Source organism: Morus notabilis, unplaced genomic scaffold, assembly GCF_000414095.1.
Source record: "Morus notabilis unplaced genomic scaffold, ASM41409v2 Scaffold818, whole genome shotgun sequence".
Taxonomy (NCBI): Eukaryota; Viridiplantae; Streptophyta; class Magnoliopsida; order Rosales; family Moraceae; genus Morus; species Morus notabilis.
In genome coordinates this window covers 238,693-256,579 of record NW_010358179.1, presented here as the reverse complement: position 1 = coordinate 256,579, position 17,887 = coordinate 238,693, and the positions used below count along the sequence as shown (strand labels likewise).

Here is a 17,887-nt window from a genome sequence, read left to right as displayed (position 1 = left end):
TTTTGAGTCTACCTCCCCCCACCAAAAGTTCAAAACACTTTTACAATCCACACCACAAAAGTTCAAAACACTTTTACAATCCACACCACAAAAGTTCAAAACACTTTTACAATCCACACCACAAAAGTTCAAACCACCACTTTTCGAACCTATTTATCACGCGTTTCGAACCTATTTACCAAATGAACATTTAGTAGTATTTTCACGCCTAACTCCACCTCGAGACGTAGAGTTTCGCTCCACCCCAAAAGTGTTTTTTTTTTATTTAGTAATAAATAAAATAAATAATCCAAACTTTGAAGATCACAACGGCCTATGTCTACTTAAAAGACATTTCCTTACTTAAAAGACATTTCCTTTCAGATGTTGGACCAAAGCCTTGAATCTCAAGGAAAATGCTCCAATCTAGGAGATGATAATTAAAGCAAATAGGACAAATGTAGACAGAAGATGAAGTCAGCTAGCTCTTGGTACTAAAGACTAGTTAGTGGAATAACAATACAACGCAGATTTTCAAGTGAGCAATGATAATGAAGTAGTTATCAACCTAGTACATGTTCTTCATGGCTGAACTGGGTTTTAAACATAAAGCATTGGATGAAAAGAGCCACGTCTTTCAAGGTGAATTAGCTCCAAAAACCATGATTTACCTTTTCTTTTTTCTTATTGCTTTCAGTAAAGATTAAGTTTGTCCATATCTAATGTCATCTGCATAGCCTCTAAACTACCTGCCTCGGTCTGGGGATTTCGAGCAAAACATGTTCGGATTTTGGTATTTGTAGAATTTGTTAATCCAGCCCTTAGCCTCTTAACTTCTTTCTTCAGTAGCTGATACTGGCCTGCCATGATACAAGTGAACATAAGATCGTAAGAATAAAATTAAAACAAAATAAATAAATAACAATGTTATCCCCACAAAACATGCATGAGGACGGAGAAAGCACTCTCTGTAGTGATATGTCTGCAATTCCCAGTGTAAAAATACAAGGAAATAAAATTTCCAAGTTCCAACTAATATCTTTAGAACTCTCTTTATCAATAAATATTGTATTGACATGCGGCGTGTTATAAGCAGATGGCTCAATTTAGCTAAATATTTGATCGTTAAATTTTCTAACAGTTCAAATTCTTGTATTGCAGCAAATTTCGTCGTCAAACATCTCAGAATGCAAGAGATGATTAAGTTTCCTATGTCTCTCTTCTTCCCCCCGACACATGCCACCAACTTTTTGTTTTTTATTTATTTTTATTGTTTTGGTTGGAAAGCATTCCAATACATACCATCAACATGGTCTCCCGCACTTTTGCCCCACTTAACACCAATTTACTCCCATAATCCCTCCAAAGTTCCATAGGAGCATTAGCCATTTTACTAGAGCTTTTTTTTTTTTTTCCCTCTGGAATACAGGATAAGATTGAACTTCTGTTCAAAGGGGCAAACTCATACACGTACTTTTCATGCTTTTATTATTTTCAAATTTCAAATGCATTGTGGATCACATATATCAGCCAATTATTCTCCAAAATGAAACTTAATACACTTCATAAACATATGTTAAAAGAGAACATATCGGATTTAGTCTCTTTCCATGTAACTTGTCATTTCACTTTTTTGTTTCTATTCAACCTCTTTGCTTTTATTTCATGACACCAAATAACTAGTTATATGATTCTGCAAAAACGTGAAAAAAATTGCGTTGTTCTTCTCTTTGGTTTCTATGCTGTATAGGCAAGTTGGAAAGATAGGGATGCAATGATCTATTTAGCACCAAAACAATGATCTATTTAGTTAATTTGCTTCCAGTGCATATATTCCAACGAGCAAGTAATCCATGAGAACTCAACAATACTACTTACCATCCATGACCAACTTTTCCTTCCGCAGTCTAGCCAACTGCTGCTTTAGTTCGCTGTTTTCCACAGACAAGGCAACACGTTGCTGAAGTAGAGAAGTAACTCTAACAGCCAAGTCTGATTCGAAAGTCTGCAAAGTAAAAAAGCAGCAAAACAAAAGGCACTAAGAATCAAAGGAAGTTGATAGTTGCGGGCACAAGCCTCAGCATTAGGTTCAATCAATCTAAGACAGGGCAAGGCTATAACAACATAAAAATGCAGGTAAACTTCATTGCACTTTCCATATTCATAATACACAGTTACATGTTATGAACTTAGTCTTGAGCATATATGCACATTCATAGGGGAAGTGTTGAAAATATCAACTCAAAACATTTTAGAAGTCAAAAAATGTAAATGTATAGTTCCTTACTAATCAACAAATTAGGGTGTGAAAAGAAAAGGCAAGTGCAGATAGGATGTTTTTTCCAGCAAAAAAGTGCAGACAGAATGTTGTGGTCCTTTACATGTTACGGAAATAAAGATAGTTCCCACCATAAGGTTATCTTATTTAATCCTTAAAGTATTACCTGCAAAACATCAACAGTTCTTTCCAATTCAGCAATATACTGGAGTTTACGAATCCTTGAACGCTGCCCAGGGTGCCTGCACCAAAACGGTAATCAACTCATGCCTATAGAAGAAAGGCGAGTACAAAATGGTAATGAACTCATGGAATGGTTCAGAATACATGAAACACATGCATAAATAGTGGGATCTTTTTTCCCTCTCATTTGATCATCTAAAAGCACACAAGGACTCTTAAGAACATGAGATTTCCGCTACCAAAATAAATATCGCTCCAAAACTACTCGAGCTAAAGTTCAAACAGGCAAACTAAAGCTGAACATGGAAAACCAAACAGTGAAATTCTTCATCGTCATTAAACATCAAGAAAAGTTATAACTACATGAAACAGCAAATCTATCCGACAAATTTAACGGACAAGTTGGGAACCAAACCTTTTCGCTGCCTTCGCCTCTGCACTGAGCTCACCATCATTTCTCCCCTCAGAGCAACCAGCACCAGAAACGCAAAGACCACCATCCACATACTGACCAGGTGGTTCCTGAGAAACACATTCGGACAATGCTGAAACTATAGCACTCTCCGATAACGACGAACTGCTTCTCAGCCGAGGCGAATTGGGACCATACATCGAATCTGACTCAAACCCACCACAAGTTTGGCCACCAACTGAATTCCCCTCATCATAATTGGGACCCAGAAAGGACAGTGAGCCTGCAACACTGTCCAAAAGGGTAACAGAGTCGCTCACTGATCGACGGAGGGGCCTCAAACCACCTTTCAAATTCGATTCTGGATCACTCAACAAGTCATAAAGCCAGGTTGGATGGTCCTCCATGGACGGTTGAGAGGAAGAAAATTCGTGGTCTTGTGAGGGAAAAGTTATGGGATCAGGAATTGGGCCATTAATGGGTTTCTTTTGAATTGGGCAGCGAGGAGGAAGGTGAGCTTGAGCTTGAGCTTGTCTTGTAGTCATGGTGAAGAAAGTAAAAGGGTGGTTTCCATCAACTTCTCAAAGGGTTTCTTTCTGTTTGTTTTATGGGCACCAAAAAAAAAGGAGAAAAATTTGCACCCTTTAGAAGCTTATTTCCATGTTTCTTCCATTATTTTTTATCTATCTTACTGGAAGAGGAACTTTTTGTGGTGAGAATAAAAATTAAATGAATTAAAAGCTTGAAAATGAAAGCCAGCTAAAACTATACAGGAGAAAAAGTGACTAAAAAAAAGGAAAAGAAAAAAGTGAGACATACAAAGAATAAAAATTTGGCAGGCGGAATACAGAATAATTCTTTTCTTTTTCACAGAAAAATTTGCAAAGTCATGACTCCTTAAAGGAACTTGCTAATCTATGAAAGATTTCACAGAAAAATAAAAAAGAAAATGAAAAGAAAAAGTGTATATTGTTGAGAGGAAAGGTTTTTGTTTTCCGTGTACTTATTTCTTTTTTAATTGCTTGAACATAATGCACCAGAAATAATTTAATTCGCCAACTTTCTCAGGAACCAAACAGAAAGTTTAGAGAATATTGAGCAGAATTTCTACCAAGATTGAAAAACCCAAAACCCAACTTCATTTTGAATGCAAATATACACAAGAAAAAGACCCTTTAGTCAATACAACCAAAAAAAAAATCAACAAATTGCATAGCAAAAAAAAAAAAGCATCAATGCAACAGTAATCAAAATTTTGCCAGCACCAAAAAAAAAATGGAAGCAAAATCATGAAAACCCAAACACATTATAATACAAAAAAAAAAAAAAAGGTCAAGCATTAGCAATTGCATAGCACCAGATTGAACCCTCCCCCCAAAAAAAACCATAGCCAAAAGTAACTAAAATGTACAAAAGAAGAGAATAAATACAGAAAAAAAAAAAAAAAAAAAAAAAAAAAAAAAAAAAAAAAAAAAGAGCAGCCAATTTCTCGGAGAAAACTCAGGCTTAAAGCTTACCTTGTATTGCTATAAGGTTTGTTTATTTTGCTATAAGGTTTCTTTCTGGTTTGCTCTCTCTCTCTCCTCTGTAAGAGAGAGAGAGAGGGGGTGAAGGATAACTAACGTGCGCCCGCCGAAAGGGTAGGGGAGGAATAAATAGGGGCGTGGAGTGTGGTGTGAATGAAAATATTAATTACAGACTGTCAGTCTCACTCTTCCCCACTTGCTGGATTACAGCAAGATTATCCCAGTGTACGGATTGTGGGGCCTACCTTAAAAGATACTGAAGGACCCCATTGGTCTTCAGGTATAACTTTAATGCGATGCTATAAAATAAATAATCTGTTAATTGTAAAATTTAAATTTTAGTGTAAAAAACATTTTTTAATATAATATTATTAGTTATGTTAAATTTGTCATTTGTTATATTTTATGGTAAATTTTTATTAAGTATAATATATAATAAATTTGATACTTTATTCTTATTAATTGATATGGTTATTTTTTCATTTGATGCTTTTATTTTTTAATTTTAAAAATTTTAAGACTTAGTGATTATAGAAAAAGTAGATTTTAACATTTTAAATAGCATTATGTATTTGAACATAAATAAAAATAACATGTCTTATCATATAATATAGCGTTAATTATACAATTGACGTTAATATTTACATTGTGAATGGTCTAATAAAAATGAGCATGATTTAGTGAGATCTATAAGTGAGGTCCACTCTATGGTGTTCAACCATAATTAAATAAGAAAATAAGGCTCGATAATTTGTATATATATGAGGACCGGGAAGAGAGTAAATTCACTAACAGAAAATTATTGAACTTACTCTTAAAGTGCATGGGTATGAATTTTTACCCCTTACTCTTATTTAATATCTTTAACTAATATAGTTACTTGATGAAAAATGATATTAATCGAGAGTAAAAAGAAAAAAATCTGGACTCATACACTTTAAGTAGTATTTGTCTCTTTGCCCCATTCACTAATAAGAAACACTATTTTTATGTTCATTTCACGACTTAAGTCATAACTTGAGTTAAGTTATGACTTGAGTTGTGTATGTGAGAGAAAAACATTGTAGCAAAAAAGTTGAATTTGAATTTTTGTAAAAAAAATAATGTAGCAATAAAACTTGAGTTGTGACTTGAGTTGTGAAATGAACAATGCCTATAAATACATTCCATATAAATAGACATTATAAACACGAAATTTGATGAGTTTCTTTATTTTCTTTAACATAAGTTTCCTAATTTGATAATTGATACAAATAAAGTCAAAATATTAATACAAGTAACAATATATACAATATCATTTTCCTAATACTGAGGTCTATTTTGTGTGCTCAATATAAGTGGTGCTTTTTAAGCATTTTTTTTAAGAGCAGTATTATTTGTTCAAATTGGGACAAATCTTTTATCAAACTCAAGAAGTGAGCCTCACTTGTGGGGCCTATATGGATCTTACCACGTGGGATTCAGTGTATGTGTTTGACAGAGATAAGTCTCTATTCGGCTCAATAGCATTTTTCTTTTTTAACAATATTATTAATATACAGGACATCGATGGTGCTAAGCATCATATAATAATAAAAGATGAGTCCTATAATATAAGAATGCTCGACATGACTCATTTTTTATTAGTCATAGTTCTTAACATCGAATCCATATTCCTTCTCCAACTCAATAGGAAAAAAAATAGTATTTGGTATTGTTGCACGGTGAAGACTCATTCAATTGGGATGAATTCTCATATATGATTTCCTACTTGAAAAACTGAAAACAATCACATAATATGTGCATCGAGGTGGTATAACCGTATAAGCTGAAAATCCTGTGAATTTAAGCTAATTTTCAGAGTGTGTGCTAGACTGCTAGTATGATGGAGTTTAAAAAAATTCTGTTAAGGTTATCTAATGTTCACCACCTTAGTATTAGTATCTCAAGGGATAATATCTTATTGCAGAAAATTTGGATTCAATCATATAAGATTAACAATTAATTTATTAAGGGTACGTTCATTTGCATAACTCAAGTCATGACTTGACTTGTGTATGTGAGAGAAAAACGTTATAGCAAAAAATTAAAATTGAATTTATATGAGAGAAAATATTGTCGTAATATGATTTTAAGTCATGACTTAAATTGTGCAAATAAATACACCCTAAAACTTTGTAAGTAGTTGAAATTTTGTTTAAATAATTAAAAGAAAACAACATTAAGTCCTTAGAAAGCTAATATATGTATAAAAAAATAAGAACAGAGAATCTTCGGGGGAGAAAAAGAACAGAAAGAAACGTGCAAAACAAGGTTTTTTTTTTTTTTTTCCCTAGAAGAAAGAATAATATGAGGGTTGGATATTTTTATGGCACGGTCTCCTATTCTTATTACCTTGTTTTAGATATTTAGTACATGTTTATGATTGTTAGATTTGATCAAAATCACATCAAATTATAAATGCATAACAAACAGTTTAAGATTAAATTTGTATATATTAAATTTTGGCCCTTTGTTTTCATTGGTTCGGGTTGAAAACTTGAGTAAAAAATAAATTTTTATAAGAGAAAATAATGTATTTAAAAGATTGAATTGTGATTCAAACTATAAAAAAATTAAAATTTTAATTATTCCCTTTAAAAACTTTTATGGGGGCGTTTAGTATGCAGTAATCTTAAGGATGAGAATGAGAATCTGCAATATTACCATGTTTGGTACAAGAATTATAATTTTTAGATTCTCGGGAAAGTGATTACCATGGGATTCATTTCCCTCATTTTAAGGTAATCTGAATATCACCCAACATGGTGTTATTCAAATTCCCAGGAATCTCAAAATCATGAGAATCTTATTATTATTATTATTATTATTATAATTATTATTATACTTATATTGTTCGCATGGAAGAAGAACCATAATAATAATAATAATAATAATAATAATAATAATATTATTATTATTATTATTATTATTATTATTATTATGGTTCTTCTTCCATGCGAACAATCAAACACAGTGATGTAATATTCCTGGGAATTTGAAAAAAATTCCTGTATGGAACCAAACACAGTAATGTATTATTCCTAGGAATCATATTACCCTCCATCACTTTCCTGGGAATATGATTCCTACTGATTCTCGCATACCAAACACCCCCTATATATACTAATTTAGGCTATGTGCGATGATGCACGTATGGAGTTGTAATTATAATTTTAATAACGTAGAATATGAACAAATAAAATATAGAAAAAAAGTTACTAAGGAATTTTAAAAGATTATATAAACAATAGAATACAAAAATTGATAAAACATTATAAATTATAAGATAACAAAAAAAAACACAAGCAAGGAGATTATTCAGATTAGAAAGTTTAGATTTGAGGTTTAAGAAATCTATGAGAAAGAATGAGAGTAAAAGATAAACATGGAAGGAAAAATTAAGAGAATATTAGTGTAAGTAACTATGGTAGACAAATAGTGTAAAAAAGATAGGAAAAAAATAAAAGCGGAAAGAAAGAAAGGTAAAACCTCATTCTTAAGAGATATGCATTCACAAATGGAATAAAAAAAATGAAAGAAGAAAGTTAAAATATAAATAAACAAAATAAAAGATAAAGAATGTAGTTAAAAAGGAATGAAAAGGATTTAAAAGAAAAAAAAAATGTAAAAAATCATTAGTAAAATACAATGGTATACAAATAGAGTTAAAAAAAAGATAAAAAATAAAAACGACGGAGTTAAAAATAAATAAACATTTAAACAGTTTTAAGGGTAACAAACTATAGTAGCGAATAAATGGAGCCAATGAAAATAGGGAAAAAAAAAAAGTAATGCAAGAGAAGAAAGCAAAAAAAAAATAAAAGGTTAAAAAATTAGAAAAAAATAAGGAAAGAAAAGAAATAAAGGAGAAAGGTAAACAAAAGAAAAAAAGAGCACCAAATGGTGGGTTTTGCACTACCAAAGCCCAACAGTAAGCTTGTTGATTTACTCTTTTATATATAGTAGATGTATATATAATATGAGTTGACGTTTAATTTATAGATTCAGAATCATTTTTGATTTATGTGTATTTTTTATGAGATAAAATACTATAATAAATTACGAATTATAATTCAAATCATATCACAAATCCTCATGCAAAACATCCCATGAATCTTAAAGCTCATTTAAGTTTCATATATAGCTTGTAAGAAGTGCCTCTTCTAGTTATGGACCAACAACTTGATGGGTACATGTGGTGGGAAATTCTTGGCAATGGCATTTGGCTACGTGTTGCCCAAGCAGCTCTACCCACACAACACGTTAATGTCCACCGTCACAATGTTGTCCTTGGCCTTTGTCCATGAGAATTTGGTCTAGTTCTTTTGCTTTTCCTATTTCATGAGACTCTTTTCGAGGCAATGAAAGGTTGACAACAACCATGTGAGTTTTATAGGGTGTGTTTAGAACTCATTTTAAAATAATTTTATTTTTTATATAAAAATAAAAATAAAAGCATTTTTAATTTCAGACAGAATTTATTTTTAAAAATGCGTTTGGTAATTTTATCAAGTGATTATTTTCAATATAAAAAAAATTCATTAATGTCCATCTCTACTCGAGAGATGAGAAAAAAAAAATGATTTTCATTTCTCTCTCATTTTACATTAAACTAAAAAATCGTTTTCATTTTCGTTTTTTGTCTTTATTGTGTCAAACACTCTTTTAAAAATATTTTTATTTTTTCTTTTTAAAAAAACGTAAAAAAATAAAAACGAGATGAATTCCAAAGTACTCTCTCATCCATTAACTTTTGCTGAATGTCTCATGCATTAGTTAATTTAGTTCAAGAGCCACTGAACTAATGTGGTGTTTCATGTTTGCCCTGTGGAAAATAAGGCCTTTGTTTATTAAAAGAAATAACCCAAATTATGGAAAGAACAGTCTACTATGGCACTTCAAGAAAATTGAAAACCGAGCAGCAATGAGGCAACCCAACTGAGAACGAATAATCGATTTTTTTAGCGCCTCATCAAGACCATCGTGATCGGGTGGTTAATTGAGCCACCCATTGTTAATTTTAGGCGGTTTGGTCTTTTTTATTCTATTTTATAGGTGTTATTGGATGATTGAATATGCATGTACTTGTTTTTTTTTTTTTTTTTTTTTTTCCTTATAACATATCGGACGCGTTTAAAATTCGTTTTAAAATGATTAAATTTTTATATAAAAATAAAAATGAAAACGTTTTCAATCTTATACATAAATTATTTTTGAAAATACGTTTCGTAATTTTATCAATAAATTATTTTCAATATAAAAAAACTCATTAATATTTTTCTCTCTGTTCGAGAGATGAGAAAATGAAAAACTACTCGTTTTTCATTTCTTTCTCATTTTACCCTAAATTAAAAAATCGTTTTCATTTCTGTTTTTTGTCTTTATTGTGCCAAATGTTGTTTTAAAAACGTTTTCATTTTTTTTTTCAAAAAATATAAAAGATAAAAACGGAATCAATTCTAAACACGGCTATCGTTTTCATAGGCAGGGAAATTGGCATTATATAAATGGGCTGGAAATCGATATTACTGACTGACTGCCCTATGATCAATGAATGGGCTTTTAATCTAAAAACCAAAATATTGTCCTCTTTGTTATAATTTGGGGAGAGTATATATGCTATTACATAAGCAAGATAAATAAACAGTGAGTAAAGTAAATAGTAAAGCAAAGAAACCAATATATAAAGAAAATACTATTATTAATTTTGCACTATTTCCTTTCTTCTTTCATTCTCTCAAAACACTTATCTCAATTTTTTTTTTCGTCTTTCTCTTACAAATCTCTATTGTTGGTATGTTTAGAAGAAGAAGAAGAAGCAATGCCTATTTATAGGCAAAGGGAGGCCTCCGATCCCTAGCTTATCACATGCAAGTTACAAGTTAACTTCTTTCAATGCAACAAGTTTCAACAAAATTTTTATTAATGAAAGTTGTTTCAACAAAACTAATTCTCTAAATGAAGGTTGTTACTAAAAACGACATATTGAGATAGGATGTTGTCCTTTTATCCTTGCAACTGAGACAGTTCTCATAGATTACAGTAACATTGAGATAATTCGAGCTTGTTTAGTTCGCTGATTCGAGTTTAGATGTAATTTTATGTAAAGACTTTTTACTGTAGCAAAAAAGTTAAATGTGACTGTTTTTAAGAGTTTTTTAATGTAGCAAAACTCGAACCAGTAAAATGAACGGAGTATTCGTTTCCTATATTTTGTAATTATAATCTCATATTTCATTTAGCATCGACCAATAATATTTCATCCTGCACTTACCAAAAAATCTCCATATGAGCTGTTTTAGTATTACCCTTGTTGTAAATTTGCTTTAAACCTGAATATATTACATCCTTGCGGGCTCTAATTTGAACTAATCATTCTCTATTATTTGTGGGTAATGGGCATTTGCACTCGTAGTATTTATCCTAAATCACTCAACTTCGCTTTTGTTGTATTTCAACAAGATAAGATATTGATATTGATATTACAAGTACTAGGTGGATCCATTTTTTACTTGGTCCATTTTTCATCCATAAGAGTGTTGCGAAAAATTAGGCGAGACTTAATTTGAATACTGAGAACGCATAGCAAAAAGAAAAATAAATGTACAATCGTACTAAGAATTTTGATACATGTTCACCAATTTAATTACGTCATGTTTCTACCGTTATAAATTTTCATTATATTTTGATGAAGACTGTTATAAGAGAATCACTCAGGGTTCGTTTGGTATGAGGATTCAAACTAGAGTGATTTTAATCATGATTCTGAAATTAGAACCATGATTCATGATTTTGAGTTCAAATCATGATTCTGAAACCATGATTCAGAATCATGGGTTTGAATCACCTTGAATCAAGAAGGGGGTGGTTTTAGAATCATGATTTGAGCTAGTTTAAAACATCACATCAGATTCCAAATCATTATTAGAATCATCCAAATCAAACACTGATTCTGAATCATGATTCAAAATCACTGTAAACAAACACATTCTAAACTAGGATTCAAAATCATAATTATGGATCCATATACTAAACGCACCTTCAATCATTGTTTCTCTCACTCTCAATAATGTTTCAAGCCTTTAATCTTAAGAAAATCATCACAAAATAAAACCCTAACAATAGCATTTATAATGCACTTTTTTGGGTTGGAATCGGCCCAACAATGACAGGTTTCGAATTCACTTATTTAGCCCGACTCAAACTTACAATTCTAGACGATATTAATGTTCTTAAACCTTTTTCAATTTAATTCTTATAATATTCTAACTATCATCTAAGTTTATGGTTTCTTTTTAAAGTTCTAATAAGAGAATTATTTATACACTTTTTTCAGTTAAGATATTATTTATGAGACAAAACATATTGCAAGAAGTAATTTTAGGGAGAATAGAATTCAATATTAAGAGACGCTTATTTCCTATATTCATCCATGATTCTGAATCATGATTTTCTACAGTATTTTCTTTCACAAAAAAAACACGTAAAATGAGAATGATTCTGAATCATGATTTTGAATACATAAACCAAACATCCTCTACATTTTTTTTTTGGGCTCATGATTCAAAAACTACTAATGAATTTATCCCTTTGTTTTTTGATTTATAATAACTTAGTTGTGGTTATTCCACAAGTTTTTTTTTTTCCACAAAAGTTTCGACAAAATCTAAAACGAAATGTCCATAAAAATAATAAAAAAATCGAACTCCACGGTGGACTCATTAATATTTTCATCTAAACTCTTTTTCTTCTCTTTTTCTTTTCCTTTTTTTTTTCTTGGTTGTCGTTAACTTTAAGGGCATAATGTAAATTGTAAAGACAACTTCTTCTGGAAGTATTTTCACAACAAATAAAAAATGAAAATAAGAATAGAAGTGCGAACTGCGGAGTGTCATGAGGGAAAAAAAAAATAAAAAAAAAATACAAAAATAAAAAGAGCCAAGTGCGAAAAAGCTAAGAAAAATTCTAGATCCTTCCCATCTTCCCCATTCACTCAGTCAATTGTGAATTGACAATACTACCCCTCAGCGACCGCCTACTACGTTCCTTAAAGATAAATCCCCACCGTCCATTCTTTCCCTTAAATTTCCAGATCCATCTCCATTCTTACTCCTCTTTCTCTCTTGCCGTCTCGTGTCGTCTCTCTCTCTCTCTCTAGCGCTCGCTCTTTGCAATTCATAAAATTCCCAATCGGTGAGCTCTCCATCGCCTTCTCCCCAATCTTCGGTTCTCGATTTTGCTTTGTATGATCTGCAATTAATGGCGGATTCCTGATTTGATCTGAATTTTTGCTGTTAACTTTTTTTCTAGGGTTTTATACTTATACATAAGAGAGAATGTTTGGGAGGGGGCCGAAGAAAAGCGACAACACCAAGTACTATGAGGTCCTGGGCGTGTCGAAGAACGCTTCGCAGGATGATCTAAAGAAGGCTTACAGAAAAGCCGCCATCAAAAACCATCCCGACAAGGGCGGTGATCCCGAGAAGGTATAATTTTTGCGTCTTCTTTTGTGTATTGATGGATCAGCTTGTGAATTTTTGATTGAGACTTTCAATATATTTGCTTAATTGCGTCTTTTAGGGTTGTTTTTGTGAGCTTGATAAGGATAAACTGGTTTAAACTGTTTAGATCCGTATCAATGGATCAAAGTTGTTTTTTGGTGGTTTATTTATGGGCGTCTAAGAATTTGTTTGAATGATTTGAATATTTTTCAAATGGATTTGGATAGATAGACGTTTATGATTTCTTCTAAACATAACAAAAATCTCTATTAACAATGAGGTTTCAAGTTTTGCGCTGCCCTCTTATAGTAATACTAATACGTATGATATGGTTGGACTTTTATCAAAGTTAAAGGGAAATTTTAGTTTTTCTGCATTAAACAATGATTTCAGGATATATCCCATATGCGTTCGTGATGGAAAACTGTTAGTTTGACGAGCTCCTGGATATTCATTGTTGAATATATTTTTTATTTATTTATGGACTTGGTCATTGGATTATCTCTCTAAATATCTTTGATCATGATCTTCCTTGATATTTGTTTGTGACAATTTTGTTTTCGGGCATTCGTTTTGATGTTTGTTGATTCTCTTTCAGTTCAAAGAGTTGGCCCAAGCATACGAGGTCCTTAGTGACCCAGAGAAACGTGAAATCTACGATCAATATGGCGAGGATGCCCTTAAGGAAGGAATGGGTGGTGGAGGTGGTGGCCACGACCCATTTGATATTTTCCAATCCTTCTTCGGTGGCAGTCCATTTGGCGGTAAGGATTTTGACTTTTTGAGACTGAGCCAGCTGTAATTGAGTGAATTTCTTTGGAAGTCATTGTTCTTACAATAATCCGTTATTCTGTTTAAAGGTGGTGGGAGCAGCAGAGGCCGAAGGCAGAGAAGGGGTGAGGATGTAATACATCCTCTCAAGGTCTCATTGGAAGATCTCTACAACGGGACAGCTAAGAAGCTTTCCCTCTCCCGCAATGTACTTTGCTCAAAGTGCAAGGGGTTAGTGCCTATATATGTACTTTTGCAGCGTGAAACTCGTTTTTATACCTTACTCTGGCGAAATTGGGATTTTATATGATGATTGCTGATATGCAGTAAGGGCTCGAAGTCAGGTGCCTCAATGAAATGTCCTGTTTGTCAAGGTTCTGGAATGAAAGTTTCCATTAGACAGCTTGGTCCCTCAATGATTCAACAAATGCAGCATCCTTGCAATGAGTGCAAGGGTACTGGTGAGACCATCAATGACAAGGATCGCTGCATGCAGTGCAAAGGTGAGAAGGTTGTCCAGGAGAAGAAAGTCTTGGAAGTTGTTGTGGAAAAGGGTATGCAAAATGGACAGAGGATTACATTCCCTGGAGAAGCTGATGAAGCGGTAAGGCAGAATGACATTTTATGTGTTTGGTTTTAGCATTTTTCTAGCTATTATGTTAGCCACGTGGATCCTATGTTTCATAGGTATTGATCTACCCCTGGGTTCCTGTTTTGTTTGCAGCCTGATACTGTTACAGGAGATATTGTATTTGTCCTACAACAGAAAGAGCACCCCAAGTTTAAGCGAAAGGGTGATGACATATTTTATGAGCACACCTTGAGCCTCACAGAGGCGCTATGTGGCTTCCAATTTATATTAACACATCTAGATGGCAGGCAACTCCTTATTAAATCCCAACCTGGCGAAGTAGTTAAGCCTGGTAAGCGACATATCACTATATTGTGTGTCCCGAGTTTAAATAATATGAGCTATTATTATTTCTTTTTGGTGCGCGTTTTTTTTTTAAATTATTTTTTGGGTATCTGGTTGTCCAAAGACCCTCAATCACCTGACTATTCCAGGGTATACAAGTTGTTATGAACACTCTCTCTCTCATGGCTGCCTTTGGCGTATGTTTCTTTCTTGTTTCCGTCTTGATCCTGGTCACTGTTGAGTGTTTTTAAGTTGTAAACTTGTAACCCTTGCTGCTTATAACTAGGGCTGGAAAACCTCTTTTAATATTCCTACTTTGACAGTCCACTTTCAAGTAACGAGGCTTGCTTGTAAATTTTTACCTGCCTAGGGTATTGCTAATCAGGTGACCACTAAGCCGATCCAGTGCTACTCAATACAACAACAACAACAAGAAGCAGCCTTAATTCTATTTTAATTGGGGTCGGCTATATGGATTTCACTTTTCCACGCAGCTCTATTCGAAATTAGACTTTTCTGAAAGCTTAGATCTAGAATGTTATTCCTGACTATTTTGGTCCACATAATTCTTAGTCTACCCCTTCATCTCATAGTATTATGTATAAGAATGTCCTCCCAAGCACGAACTGGTGCTTCTAGCGGTCTACGTTGGACATGCCCGTACCACCTTAAGCGGTTTTCGCGCACCTTATCTTCTATTGGTGCTACACCTATTTTATTACGAATAACTTCATTTTTTATGCGATCCATTCTGGTATGACCACTCATCTATCTTAACATACGCATTTCTGCCACACTCATCTTACGTTTATCTCTTAATGGCCCAACATTCACTACCATATAACATAGCTGGGCGGATTGCAGTCCTATAGAACTTTCCTTTCAACTTAATAGGCATTTTGCCATCACATAACTTACAATTTTAATTTCATTGACTTTGATCTTTGGACTGAGCTACTCTTAACTTACAGTTTTAATTTCATTGACTTTGGTCTTTGGGAGTCATGCTAGGAATACCAATTCTAATTCCAACTCTAGTGTACCAATTGATATAGCATGTGAGTTATCTTTTTATTGGCACATGCAATCTCTTATAATCGATTGACTGACATAAAAATAACAAATCACATGCTATGCTAGTCGGTACATAAAAGTTGGGATCGGAATTGGTGTCTCGCGTTATTGATAGTTTGGTAGGTGTTGTTATTTCTAGTATTGCTGTCACTATTTTTCTTTATTATTATTATTATTTTTTTTTTTGAAGTTTTCAATTATCCAATCCTTTCTCTGATGTATTTGGTATGTTTAGTATTGCTTTCACTACTAGTTATTTTGAAGTTTTTAACTACCTTGTCTAGTACTTTGGTTGTGAATGATGAATTGGGGCTTCCCTTAGTTGCGAACTTTTTACCATATTAATTATTTGGTCGAATTTGAAGTTATACTCTAGTGCGCGCGTTTTTTTTTCCCCTGCTTTTCTGTTTTATTTTTATTTATTTTTTTATTTTACAGTTTCAGCTTTTCATAGTAATAGATAAAGCAGTGTTCAAACTAATATGATTCTGAACGGTTGTCTTTTGTGTAATGTAGACCAATTCAAGGCTATAAATGACGAGGGGATGCCAATGTACCAGAGGCCATTCATGAAGGGTAAATTATACATTCATTTCACTGTTGAATTTCCGGACTCCTTGAGCCCAGAACAATGCAAGGCTCTGGAGACTGTGCTGCCCCCAAGGTCAGGACAGCAGCTTACAGACATGGAAATAGACGAGTGCGAGGAGACCACGCTGCATGATGTTAACATTGAGGAGGAGATGCGCCGCAAGCAAGCACAGGCCCAGGAAGCATATGATGAGGACGACGATATGCATGGTGGTGCCCAGAGGGTGCAATGTGCGCAGCAATGATGTGGCTGCTGCTTTAACAAATTATTTGATAAAATAAACAGTTAATTTGATTCTCGTTTTATTAGTAGGGATTTTATTCTCATAGTAGGGATTTTATTCTCTGTCATAGGGCTATTAGAATCTTGTCTTTCTGGTTTGGATTTTTTACTTAAATGCTTGCAAATGGTTGTGCCTGGAGTTGAGAAATTGTAACTCTCAGACCTATTAAGAAATATGCATGTTTTCTCCATCTAGTTTGTTACTGTTACTATATTACTGTTTTAGGAGATGCATGAAATGGTGCATGCTTTAGGATGCTTTGATCTGCATTACTAATGTAGCGTGGATGGCATGCACATGCTGATCGGGTAAAGAAAAAAAAGTTCAGCCGATGACAGCTAATGCTTTAACCTAAAGTAAAAAAAAAGAGAAAATGTCAGGCTGGTATGAAGTATTGTGCAAATATATTGCGTTATAGGTTTTAAAAAACAGTTATATTTAATTTTTTTATTATAATAAATTTTTTTTACATAAAGTCATATTTAAATTTGAATTAATTCATATCACCCATCATGGATTTAGAGCACTTAGGCATATAATGCCGTGAAAGTTGGAATGGTAGCACAATGTAATAAAAATTAGAGATTTAAGGATTGTTCTTTTGTAACGAAATTTTTGACAAAAATTTAAACTTGAATTATAATTTTATTTAAATTCATAATTTTTTATAAAATTTAAGTCTGAACTCGAATTTGAATTTGAGTTTAAATTCGAGTTCAAGTTTCTCTTTTAACTCGAGTTCATAAACTCAAACTCAAATTAATGAATAATATTTTTTCTATTTTTAAAAATGCCATAACTTTTTCGTTTTAATTCTGATTAAGATGATTTTTTTTCTATGCATTCACAACGAAAAGACGATTAAAATTCCACCCATATACCCTATTAAAATTTCTTATCACCATTGAGTTTTTATTAAAATACTATCTAAATACAAATTTAAGTTTTGACTCACTCAATACAAACTCAAAAAGATTTTCAATTCAAATCATAACTCAAATGTGCACATCCAAACACAAACTCTAATTACAACTTTAACTCAAGTTATAATTCAAACTCAACTTAAGATCATCACTCAAATCACTCTAACTAAAAAATGTAAAAAAATAACCCCTTAGTCTCATCACTTCCATCTTCACCGTCACTTCTCCTTCCCTGTTGGCTCTATCTTGAATCCTCTTATTTTAGTTATATCTGAATGACTACTTTCCAAAATAAATTAAATAATAATTAAATAAAAAGAAAACTTAGCTCCGTTCATTTCACCGATTTGAGTTTAAAATTTGAGTTTTACTACAGTAAAAAACTCTCATAAACAGTCACATCTAAATTTTTTACTACAATAAAAAGC

At 32.6% G+C, this 17,887-nt stretch overlaps 2 protein-coding genes across 3 annotated transcripts; one reads left to right on the top strand and one right to left on the bottom strand.

Moving 5' to 3' along the window:
* Positions 1-386: 386 nt before the first annotated feature.
* On the bottom strand, positions 387-4,538 carry LOC21395795 (basic leucine zipper 6). 2 transcript variants are annotated; one of them, XM_024161712.1, is made up of 5 exons: positions 4,370-4,538; positions 2,856-3,448; positions 2,424-2,499; positions 1,858-1,984; positions 387-839 (listed from the first exon to the last, which is right to left on the bottom strand). In XM_024161712.1, the coding sequence occupies exons 2-5, from the start codon at positions 3,395-3,397 to the stop codon at positions 673-675; spliced, it is 912 nt and encodes a 303-aa protein (XP_024017480.1). In that variant the 5' UTR covers positions 3,398-3,448; positions 4,370-4,538; the 3' UTR covers positions 387-672. The 2 variants fall into 2 exon arrangements, with proteins under 2 accessions (XP_024017480.1, XP_010090487.1); XM_010092185.2 differs by lacking the exon at positions 4,370-4,538 and having other exon boundaries at positions 2,856-3,665.
* Positions 4,539-12,498: 7,960 nt separating this feature from the next.
* LOC21395794 (dnaJ protein homolog) lies at positions 12,499-16,728 on the top strand. The gene is made up of 7 exons (XM_010092184.2): positions 12,499-12,592; positions 12,710-12,885; positions 13,499-13,664; positions 13,761-13,902; positions 13,999-14,275; positions 14,396-14,594; positions 16,178-16,728. Exons 2-7 carry the CDS (start codon positions 12,736-12,738, stop codon positions 16,495-16,497), a joined length of 1,254 nt encoding a protein of 417 aa, XP_010090486.1. The 5' UTR covers positions 12,499-12,592; positions 12,710-12,735; the 3' UTR covers positions 16,498-16,728.
* The last annotated feature ends 1,159 nt before the right edge of the window (positions 16,729-17,887 follow it).